General features: G+C 45.3%; 1 protein-coding gene across 2 annotated transcripts in view; it reads left to right on the top strand.

Moving 5' to 3' along the window:
* scn5lab (sodium channel, voltage gated, type V-like, alpha b) overlaps positions 1–12,333 on the top strand; it is a 321,528-nt gene that overhangs the window by 139,322 nt on the left and 169,873 nt on the right. For both annotated transcript variants that reach the window (XM_067967964.1, XM_067967957.1), the window contains one exon: positions 2,341–2,697. In XM_067967964.1, the coding sequence (XP_067824065.1) occupies positions 2,341–2,697 (357 nt within the window). The remainder of the gene's footprint in view (positions 1–2,340; positions 2,698–12,333) is intronic.

The following is a 12,333-nucleotide window of genomic DNA, read 5'->3' as shown; positions in this document are numbered from 1 at the left end:
TTGAAAGTTACTATTGAATCTGCTTCCACCACCCTTTCAGGCAGTGCAGTCCAGATCCTAACAACTCGCTGTATTTAAAAAAAAATTGTCTTCATTCTCTCCCCTCTGGTTTTTTTGCCAATTATTTTAAATCTGTGGTCACTGGAAACAGTTTCTCCCCATTTACTCTATCAAAACCCCTTATAATTTTGAACACCTCTATTAAATCTCCCCTTACTCTTCTCTGCTCTAAGGAGAACAACCCCAGATTCTCTAGTCTGTCCAGATAACTGAAATCCCTGATCTCTGGTACCATTCTAGTAAATCTCCTCTGCACCCTCTCCAACATTTGTGATTGTCTTTTAGAGTAACGAACCATATTCCCTCTGGGATCTCTTGTCTTTCAAATAACGTCTAATTGAAACCTGTCCAAATGAGCAAAGCATTACTTGTGTCGTATGACCTGTTTTACTGACTCCTACCCACAGGTTATAGAATCTAATACTGCGTCACCCTTTGCTTCTGTTAACTATGTGTCATCGACTCCAGCCTCAAGTTCACTCGGACAGTCATCATTACCAGAACAGCCCATGCGCACAGATTGATATATCATTTGTGGGAAGCCTGAATGCCCAGTCACCACAAAGTATTTGGTCACCTCTGGGAACCTATTGCCTTCCTTTCCTTGCAACTGCCAATGTAATAACAGAGTAGTGGCAGAGCTGCCTGTGGAGCATAACTTCAAAGCAGCAATCCCTAGTCTTAAACCCCTCTCACAGTTTCTCAATTCGAAGAAAATAGGAATTTGTAGGAATGAGAACTGGCACTCCAGCCCACTCCAACACCTCGATTTTGAACACCTCTACTAAATAATTAGGGGTTTTGATAGAGTAAATAGGGAGAAACTGTTTCCACTGGCAGGAGGGTCAGTAACCAGAGGACACAGATTTAAAATAATTGGCAAAAAAAAATCAGAGGCGAGAGGAAGACGACAATTTTTTTTACCCAGCGAGTTATGATCTGGAATGCACTGCCTGAAAGGGCGGTGGAAGCAGATTCAGTAATAATTTTCTAAAGGGAATTGGATGAATATTTGATTCTGATTCTTCCCCAGCACCTAAACTGACTGTTTCCATTTTCTGCTCCCAAATCACCTCTCTACTAGACTATGAATTCAGTTCTCTTTGGATTACTTCTTCAGAGTCAATACTTACTCTACTAGGTGACAGGCTGATCCACAATTCAATGACACCCATCATTGAAGAGCTTATTCCATACATTGAGCTCAGCTTGTAATCCCCTCCTTGCGTTTTCCTGTTTTGGATTTTCAGATACCTCTTTCCTTGTCAGCGTACCCCGGTCTAAAGATCACATTGTGTGGTTTAACACCCTGTTCAATAGGCAGAGTACCCCGGTCTAAGTATCATGTCGTGTGGGTTAACACTGACTGATCAGATGGAGTGCCCTTGTATAAGTATCGCAACATGTGAAGTTTAACCATGGCTGTATGAAGCATGTCCCTTGTATAAGTATCACATCATGGCACCAATAGCATTCCCAAGTATCACCGGTTTAATACTTCTACACATGAAACCAACAGAATAACGGATGTGCAGCGATGTTCCTAATGTGCAACTCTGATTGGGCACATCAGTTGCAAAATGTAATATTATACCAGCCACTGTGAGCTGCTCAGTTTACACCATAAAAATACTGAGTTGAAGTGTTCTCTTATCTCCCTGATTTTCTCTCCTCTTCTAATGGGTCCCATAAACAGCAATAACCCTCATCCAATTGGGCGTTCTTCATGCTTGAGCTTAGATAGTGAATGTCGGAAGGCTACCCACCATTCCTAAGCCTAAACCTGACCTCACCTGACGCCTACGCACTTTCCAGCAGGAGGCGCTGGGTCGCGATCACGGGCAAGAGCTTTGGTTTGTTTTTTTCTCCCCCATCAATAGCCCAGGGGAGCCGATTGCAATATTAGTGCCTTTACTGCCGCTCCAGATGAGATCAGCACAGCCTAGCGTTTAAACCCAGAACCGTTCTAGTTTGCATCATTTTGTAGCACATAAGGCGGTGTATTTACCATTGAATTTATCTTTGAACTACAGTACTCAGTCAGATAAACAGAATCTAATGTAATTATTTTCATTTAAACATGCAATCGGATTGAAGATAATCGACCTCTTGCCATCGGTTGACTTGTTGAAAGGTTGCATGCTTCAAAGCAGCGAGATGCAAAAACAATCATTAAACTTTCCTTCTACTCCACGCGTTCTTTGCGTCTTACTTATACCCAGTTAATCAACGCGTGTCACACATTGTCTAATGCGTATTTTATCCAATCTTACTTCACAGCTCAGAGTCTTTAAGCTGGCAAAATCATGGCCCACCCTCAACATGCTCATTAAGATCATTGGTAATTCGATGGGCGCTTTGGGCAACTTGACCCTTGTTCTGGCCATCATTGTCTTCATCTTCGCGGTGGTTGGGATGCAACTCTTTGGCAAAAGCTACAAAACCTGTCCTGGCAAGTTCTCAAACAACTGCACGCTCCCACGCTGGCACATGCACGACTTCTTCCACTCTTTCCTCATCGTGTTTCGGGTTCTGTGCGGCGAGTGGATCGAAACCATGTGGGAGTGTATGGAGGTGGCTGGGCAGCCGTTGTGCATCCTCGTCTTCATGCTGGTCATGGTGATTGGAAACCTAGTGGTAAGTCCTTTATGTTTTGTTTTTGGGTTTTACGCTGGATATTCTACTGGGGTACGGTGTTACGAACCATTCCTATAAGCAAGCCCCATATCCTCTGATACATAACGTGCCTTTACATAGAACTACATAGAATGTACAGCACAGAAACAGGCCATTCGGCCCAACAGGTCCATGCTGGTGTTTATGCTCCACACGAGCTTCCTCCCTCCCTACTTCATCTAACCCTATCAGCGTATCCTTTGATTCCTTTCTCCCTCATGTGTTTATCTAGCTTCCTCTTAAATGCATCTATGCTATTCGCCTCAACTACTCCTTGTGCTAGCGAGTTCCACATTCTAACCACTCTCTGGATACAGACGTTTCTCCTGAATCCCCTATTGGATTTATTGATAACTATCTTTTATATAAGACCCCTAATGTTGGTCTCCCCACAAGTGGAAGCATCTTCTCTTGGCCTAGAAATACTGCACATAGAAAGATCTCACAAATAAAAGTGAGATCGATGACCAATTAATGTGCTTTTGGAAGGAATGCTCGTAGTGTCATAAGATCTTTAACATCCGTCAAACCATCAGGACAGGCAGATATGGCCTTAATGTAAGTTCTCATTGGAACGATAGTATCTCTGATGATGCAGCACTCTCTCGGCCTGAATTATGTGGCATATAATTGCCTGACCAACAAATGACATTAGTTTCTCCCATTGAGGTATTGTTTTATGCCCTAACACCTAAAGATTATAATTAAGAACGAATGAGGTGTGTGTGTGTGGCGAGGGTGGGGGGAATAACATAAGGTAGAGGGAACAACGAGAGCAAATGTTTAAATTTCTTTTCTTATTGGCACACTTAAGTGAAGGGCCGAGCTCATAGTGCACACACCAATATGGTTGAAAAGAATAGAAGGGAAGATGAGGTAAATCGGGAAGTAGTAATTACTGACGCCAACCTTTGATTTTAAACACACTTAGCTTGTAGGAGGAAGGAGAGACTAAGGGAGGCAAAGAGTTTTGAGATCATGGAAAAGAGTAAATTAAATTTGTGGGAAACGTGAAGGTATTGTGGCCCTAAATTTCTGTGGAGGTTGTCTCAATCTCCTGCCGTAACATCGGGGGGCTTTCTGCTGATCTCTGGCTGAAGTTACGGGAGGACAGGCTTTTAAGGGGACGATCGACAAATGCATGGGGGGGGGGGGGTTGAAAGGAATAGAAGGATATGCCGATAGGGTTAGATGAAGAGGGGTGGGTGGAGACTCGTGTGGAGCATAAACGTCGGCATGGACCGGTTGGGCCGAATGGCCTGTTTCTGTGCCATATATTCTATCCAATTCTATGTAATTGGAAGAACCCCTGTAGAAAGTCAGGCCTGTATCTTTTGAATAAATTAGAGAAACAAGATTTTTATTTCCCCACTGAAGGACATGGAGGAAGACTAGAGGTAGTGATTCAGCTTTTGCCCTGCCAGAAGAATGGATGTTGTGTATGTGGAGGTTATGCAATCTGAAGGAAGTTGATGATTGCCGACGGGAGTTATCAGTATTGGGTTGGAGATGAATGGGGGAGGTTATTAATATGCAGAATGAGTAGATTGGGAGAGACAATAGAGGCCTGAAGAATCCTTCAGTTGATATAAAGAACAATCAGAGGATCAGCTATCAGCTGCACCAATGATTGAACGATAGGAGAAAAAACCAAATATAGCCATGGATTTATAGAATGTTACAGCACAGAAACAGGCCATTCGGCCCATCAGGTCTGCGCCGGTGCTTCTGCATGAGCTGCCTAGTCTAAGAACATAAGAAATAGGAGCAGGAGTAGGCCTCGAGCCTGCTCTGCCATTCAATCAGATCATGGCTGATCTTCAACCCCCCAACTCCACTTTCCTGCCCGATCCCCATATCCCTTGATTCCCCTAGAGTCCAAAAATTTATCGATCTCAGCCTTGAATATACTCAACGACTGAGCATCCACAGCCCTCTGGGGTAGAGAATTCCAAAGATTCACAACTCTCTGAGTGAAGAAATGCCTCCTCATCTCAGTCTTAAATGGCCGACCCCATATCCTGCGACTATGCCCCCTAGTTCTAGACTCTCCAGCCAGGGAAACAACCTCTCAGCATCTACCCTGTCAAGCCCCCTCAGCATCTTATGTTTCAATGAGATCACTTCTCTTCTTCTAAACTCCAGAGAGTATAGGCCCATTCTACTCAACCTCTCCTCATAGGACAACCCTCTCATCCCAGGAATTAATCTAGTGAACCTTCATTGCACCGCCTCTAAGGCAAGTATATCCTTCCTTAGATAAGGAGACCAAAACAATCCGCAGTACTCGAGGTGAGGTCTCGGCAAAGCCCTGTACAATTGTAGTAAGACATCCTTACTCTTGTACTCCAACCCCCTTTATAATAAAGGCCAACATGCCATTTGCCTTCCTAGTTGCTTGCTGTACCCGCACGTTAGCTTTTTGTGTTTCTTGTACGAGGACACCAACATTTAATAGTTTCTCACCATTTCAGAAATATTCTGTTTTTCTATTCTTCGCACCAAAGTGAATAACCTCTCATTTCCCCACATTATACTCCATCTGCCACCTTCTTGCCCACTCACCTAACATGTCTATATCCCTTTGCAGACTCTTTGTGTCCTCCTCACAGCTTACCTTCCCACCTAGCTTTGTATCGTCAGCAAACTTGGATACATTGCACTCGGTCCCTTCATCTAAGTCATTAATATAGATTGTAAATAGCTGAGGCCCAAGCACCGATCCTTGCGGTACGCCACTAGTTACAGCCTGCCAACCTGAAAATGACCCGTTTATCCCTACTCTCTGTTTTCTGTCTGGTAACCAATCCTAAATTCATGCTAATATGTTACCCCCAATCCTATGAGCCCTTATCTTGCGTCACAACCTTTTATGTGGCACCTTATCGAATGCCTTTTGAAAATCCAAATATACTACATCCATAGTTCTGCCTTTATCTACCCTGCTAGTTACATCCTCAAAAAACTCTAATAGATTCGTCAAACATGATTTCCCTTTCATAAAACCATGTTGACTCTGCCTAATCATATTATAATTTTCTAAGTGCCCTGTTACCACTTCCTTAATAATGGATTCCAGCATTTTCCCGACGACTGATGTCAGGCTAACTGGCCTGTGGTTCCCTGTTTTCTCTCTCCCTCCTTTCTTGAATAGTGGGGTAACATTTGCTACCTTCCAATCTGCTGGGACTGTTCTAGAAACTAGGGAATTTTGGAAGATCATAACCAATGCATCCACTATCTCTGCAGCCACCTCTTTTAGAACCCTCGGATGTAGGCCATCAGGTCCAGGGGATTTATTGGCTTTTAGTTCCATTAGTTTCTCAAGAACTTTTTCTCTACTGATATTAATCACTTTAAGTTCTTCACTCTCATTAGACCCTAGGTTCCCCACTATTTCTGGTATGTTTTTTGTATCTTCTACTGTGAAGACAGATACAAAATATTTGTTTAACACATCTGCCATTTCCTGATTCCACATTATAATTTCTCCTGTCTCAGCCTCTAGGGGACCAACATTTACTTTTGCTACTGTCTTCCTTTTTACATACTTGTAGAAGCTCTTACAATCCAATTTTATATTTCTTGCTAGTTTACTTTCATATTCTATTTCCTCCCTTTTTATCAATGTTTTGGTCGTCCTTTGCTGGTTTCTAAAACTCTCCTAATCCTCAGGCTTACTACTCTTCTTGGCAACATTATAGGCCAATTCTTTTAATCTGATACTATCCTTAACTTCTTTAGTTAACCACGGGTGGATCACTTTTCCCCTGGAGTTTTTATTCCTCAATGGAATGTATATTTGTTGAGGATATTGAAATATTCAATATCTCAACAAATTGATTCCATTCACTTTATCGACCCCCGTATCCTTTCATAATCCTCTTTTTCAAGCGACTGACTAATTTCCCTTTTTAAAATAGTCTATTATCTCTGTTTCAACAACGGTTTGTGGCAAAGAATTCCACTTACAAACTGCCACCTGTGTAAATATATGGGCTAATGTAGTTTACAGAACGTGCTTGTTTATTTTTATTCCCACCTGTATATTGAAGACATTTGAGACACGAAGTGGATTCACCGTGAACTCCCAGCACTTGCCATGTAATCCCATCATTTGCCGCGCCCTCCCAGGTACCTGCCGCGCCCTCCCAGGTACCTGCCGCGCCCTCCCAGGTACCTGCCGCGCCCTCCCAGGTACCTGCCGCGCCCTCCCAGGTACCTGCCGCGCCCTCCCAGGTACCTGCCGCGCGCTCCCAGGTACCTGCCGCGCCCTCCCAGGTACCTGCCGCGCCCTCCCAGGTACCTGCCGCGGACTGCCGGGACTCGCCTTCGATTCCCGGGATTTACCACGCTGCTTCCATAAATCTCTTTAAGAGCTTAATATTGGCTAGGTTCCACATCACGTCATAAGCACCAAACCAACGTACACAAAGGAACTTGAGGAGGATGACTGCCAGCCATGATAGCAATAAAGATTTGCTGATTGATAAACCATAGCAATTCAAGTGCAATCTTCAAGTTATTTTTAGGCAATAATTTTTTTTTTTAAAAGGCTTTATTTATAACAAGAAAGTACTTTAGCCCAGCACAAGCCTTGTGCTCCGAGGCTGCTGAGGAGGTGGCTACCACAGATAATTACGACAGCGAGAGATGTCAAACTAAATGGCTCTGCAGCCATATATATATGGTGCATGATGACAGCTGCCCTTATTATGGAGACCTCTATTTCACCTCTGTACCAATCAGCACAGAAGTGTTTCAGGCTTTGAGAAATGACATTTTCATAGGGTTTTAACAAGGATGAAATCACCACACGCGCATTAAAAAGCAAAGTGAATGTTAGATTGGCTCAGTTGATAGCACTCAAGTCTCTGAGTTATCAGATTGTGGGTTCATGCCTCACTCCAGGATTTAAGCATTGTCTAGGCTGACACCCCCATGCAGTACTGAGGGAGAGCTGCACCACTGTCCTTTGGATGGGATGTTAAGCCAAGGTCCTGTATTTTACTGGAATGTTAAAGATTCTACTATTTAATGTGTGCTCTTCTTTAAGAGGAGAGTGTTCTTTTGTCGCCTTGGCCAACATTCTCCCCTCAACAGCTGCACAATATGAGCACCTCATTTGCCTTCATAACAAAGTAATTAATTGTTATGTGAAGTGCTTTGAGATGTAACAAGCTGCTATATATAAATCAAGGTCTTTCTTTCCTAAGCTTTTTGTTGTGGCTTAAAAACGGGACATTGTTTTGCAATACTGAAAACAAGATGGTTGGCATATTGTGGGGGTACAGTGACACCCCCATTCCTTGATATAATAGTTCGCCTGAAGTAGTCCTAAATGTGACCACAAAGAATCACAAAATTGGCGTATACAGTTGTCTAATGAATGGATTACACATTGCTGCGAGAACTTGCTTCCTGATTCCCAAATAGGAACATCCCTTAATGTGCGGCCTCAGAATGGAATAGAATTCCCAAATCTGGAACAGAACTGGAGAGGAAGCAAGTTAGTGTTCCGCTGCCACTCCAGGTGACTGACAGCAACACCAAAGGAAGTTCTCTCCAGTGGGAGGAATGCCACTGGAGTGTTGTCAGGTGCTGCTTTGGCACCTCCTGTCCCAAAGCCTTGACAGCTGTGAAATGAATGGACTGTGGACCAGGCTAGACTGAGGCAGAGACTGTAACGAAAAGCAAAACATAGCGGGGAGCTTGTACAGAGGCTTGGAGCACTTTTGCGCTGTGCTGTGGATTATATATTATAAATTAATCTCACTATTTCCCCTGAAGCTTTATGACCATAGTTTCCTCTTACACCCAAAGAAGGATTCCAAGCTGGAATTTATGGGTGGAGAGGATTTTTTATTTGCATCTTAAACATTTAGATGTGAAAATGAAACTATATAGGCAATCATTATTAAATAACACTGCAGCCATGTTAAACATTGAGCCAAACAGACCAGAATGGTGACAAAGTTCAGTTCCTTGGTCTGTACTGAGTTAATTGATTTCAATGACAGTAGTAAAAGGGGTACAACAATTGGCCTTGGTGTCCCTTTGAGTGAGAGAGAAGAAAAGTAGCCAGGGTCCCACTGCTGTTCCCTGTCCAATGACCCCTGTTGGAAACACCCATGTGTGGACATTGGGCAAGTACAGGACCTGGCTTGGCAGTACTGTGCCCTCAATTGAATAGCCTGAAGACACCACGCCATTCATTTCCGCGGGGGTTCTCCCGACTGTGTTGATACATCTGGAGGGGAGATCAGCACAAGATTAAGATGCTCTTTTCATGTCGCTGCAGTAATGGGCTTGAGCTGCAGTGCCGAGAGCCACATGTAATGGGCTTGGCAGGCTTTTCGTTCAGCTGTTTGTTAGACTAGGTATGCAGACAAAATGCCTCCTCATTGAAGAACGGGTGGGATAAACCACGAGGAATGGTCGGATGCCAAAAAGAGAAAGCACTCAGGGCTGCTGGGTAGGATGTAACCCACATATTTGAAGGATGTGAGCACATGGATATCAAATTGTTAATCCCCAAAGGAGAACAGAGATGAACAAATATTTTCCTTTCACACAGTAGTGGATGTACTGTATCAACGTTCATCTACAATGACATGAAATGCATTTATATGTTGCCTTTAACACAGGAAAACATCCCAAAGTGCTTCACAGAGGTGTATTCAAAAAATGCACACTGAACCAAAGATGGAGATATTTGTATGGGTGGACTGAAAGCTTGGTCAAAGTGGTGGGTTGGGAGCGGGGCCTTAAAGGAATAGAGGGAGCTGGCGAGGCAGAGGCATTCGTAGAGGGAATTCCAGAGCATGGGCCTAGACGGTGGAAGGCACTCCCATCACTGGTGGGGTGAAATGAGAGTGGGGGAAGGGGGGGATGGGCAAGAAGCGAGAGTAGGAGGAACAAAGAGTGTCGGGGGGTGGGGGACGTGTACGGCTGGAGGAGGTTACAGAGATGAGGAGGGGTGATGCTGTGAAGGGATTTAAACACAAGGATGAGAATTTTAAATTGGAGGGGTTTGGTGACCGAGATCCAATGTGGGCCGACAAGGACAGTAGTGATGGGTGAGGGAGACATGGTGCCGGAAAGGATACGGGCAGTTTGGATGAAGGAGGGTGAAGGATGGGAGGGACAACAATGGACTAATGAAGACTGGAAGTGACAAAGCGAGCGGTTCAGTATCAGATGGGGTAAGGTAGAGACGGAGGTAGGTGAAGTTACAGAGGTGCATTCTTTGTGATGGAGAAGATATGGAGTTGGAAGCTTAGCTTGGGTCATAAAGGGCGCTGAGGTTGTGAACAGCCTGAGAGAGCGGCTGGGAAGGGGGATGGAATCAGTGGCAAGAGTGAGGAGTTTGTACCGGGGGCTGAAAACAATGGGATTGGTCGTATGAATGTTCAGTTGGAGGAAATTGTGACTCATCCCAGGCTCAATGTCGGAGAAGCAGTCTTAACAATATAGAGGCAGCGGAAAGAACATAAGACATAGGAGTAGGCCAGACGGCCCCTCGAGCCTGCTCCGCCATTCAATCAAATCATGGCTGACCTTCAACCTCAACTCCACTTTCCTGCCCGATCCCCATATCCCTTGATTCCCCTCGAGTCCAAAAATCTATCCATCTCAGCCTTGAGAAATCGAGAGAGGTAATGGAGAGGTCGAACTGGGTGTCGTTAACGCACGGGTGGAAGCTGACCTCGTGTCTGTGGACGATGTCCCGAAGGGGCAGCGTGTAGGTGAGGAAAGGAGGAGGCCAAGGTTAGATTCTTGGGAGACTCGGGGGGTGACAGTACAGGGGTGGGAAGAGAAGCCAGGGCTGGAGATGCTCTGGCTACGAACAGATAAGTAAGAATGGAACCAAGTGAGGACAGTGCCACTGAGCGGGTCAGTGGAGGAGGATGGCGTGGTCAACCATGTCAAAGGCTGCGAAGAGGTTAAGGAGGAATAATGCACCATGGCCATAGTTACAGAGGATGCCATTTGTGACTTTGATTAAGGCTGTTTCGGTGCTGTGACAGGGATAGAAACCTGATTAGAGAGATTCAAACAGGACATTGCAGGAAAGGCAGCACAGATTTGGGAGGCACCAACATGTTCAAAGTCTTTAGAGAAGAAAGGGAGGTTGGAGATAGGGCAGTAGTTTGCAAGGATAGAGGAACCACGGGAGTTTTTTTTTGAGGAAGTGGGTGATGATGGCAGATTTGAAAGGGAGAGGGACAGTACCTGAGGAAAGGGAACCGTTTACAGTGTCAGCTAGAATGGCGTTCTGGTAGGGTAGTTGGGCGGTCGGCAGTTTAGTCAAAATGTAGTCAAGGGAGCTGTAGGTGGGTCTCATGGACAGAGAGGGCATGAGGGGAAATGGGAGCGAAAGTAGAGAGAGACGGATTCATGGCTAGGGTATGAGGGAGGCTGGAGGGCGAAGAGGAGCAGCTGCGGCAGCTGAATGGATGATCTCCATCTTCGTGTTGAAGATGTCCATGAGTTCCTCGAACTTGTGGTTGGAGATGAGGGTGGAGGGGTTTACGGGCTGAAGGTTGGCAGTGGAGAAAAGAAGCAAAGGGTTATCTTTGCTCTCCAGGATGATCATGGAGTAGTAGGCGGTTTTAGCTGAGGAGCGTGATGTCTGTTTGCACCTGATGTGACCCAGCCAGATCTGGCGATGGATGGCTAAACCAGTTGTGCACCAGATATTCTCAAGTAAGCACCCCTTGGGCTTCAGGGGAGAAAAGTGGGCACCATCGTGGGGGAATCGACTGGGATGGGAAGAGAGTAAATGATAATCTGGAGATATGGGCTTCAAAGGTGGAAGTCAGGGAATGGTTGAGCAAATCAACAGCTGCGGAAGTATGATGGCAAATGGAGAGCCAAAGGCCAGGCAGTTGGGAATTTACACTGCAGTTGTGGGTGACGTGAGGAAGAGTTTTGACAGGGACGGATGAAAAAAGGAAGTGAAATTAGAAGGGGTTAGAGGGATGTGGGCAGTGAGGGATACAAGGAAGTGGTGTGAAGATGGCCTTGTCTGTGATAGAGACCATGAGAGTAGAGGGGCCAGGGTCCCAGAGCACCGGCAGATTTTTGTACTCCCCACCCTCTACTCCCAATCGGACCTTCTCGGGAGCAGGTGTGGTATTACTCTTAGACATGCTCTTGTACGCCATTATCATGGCGAAGGTGGAGGAGCAGCAGAGGATGGAGCAAAGGAGATTCAAGAGGCATCCCATCACATCATCATCTGATGTCTTGTCTTCTGTGAGACAATGCCTACCTCTGACATCCCCCTTCTCGCCCAGCTTGCCAATAAAGAGACATTCCCTCAAACAACTACCCATCCGACCACATGACAAGACATTAGGCTTCTTTGCCCCTACATGCCCATGACAATCATCCTCACCCAGGTGACTATGTCAACACCACATAACTGCACCTGGCAGGGAACCGTTACTGGCTGCATCTCTGGAGCTTGTTTTTTGGGCAGCCTGGTGTCACCTCTCATGTTCTACTTGGTATGGTGCTCTGAGAGGGGAGGCTCTTCCAACTTAACTTCAGCTGAAGCACGGCGGCGGCACAAAAGAAGCCCCGAAGAAA

This window comes from Heptranchias perlo, chromosome 2 (genome assembly GCF_035084215.1).
Source record: "Heptranchias perlo isolate sHepPer1 chromosome 2, sHepPer1.hap1, whole genome shotgun sequence".
In the NCBI taxonomy this organism is placed as follows: Eukaryota; Metazoa; Chordata; class Chondrichthyes; order Hexanchiformes; family Hexanchidae; genus Heptranchias; species Heptranchias perlo.
This window is presented reverse-complemented; position numbering and strand designations above follow the sequence as displayed.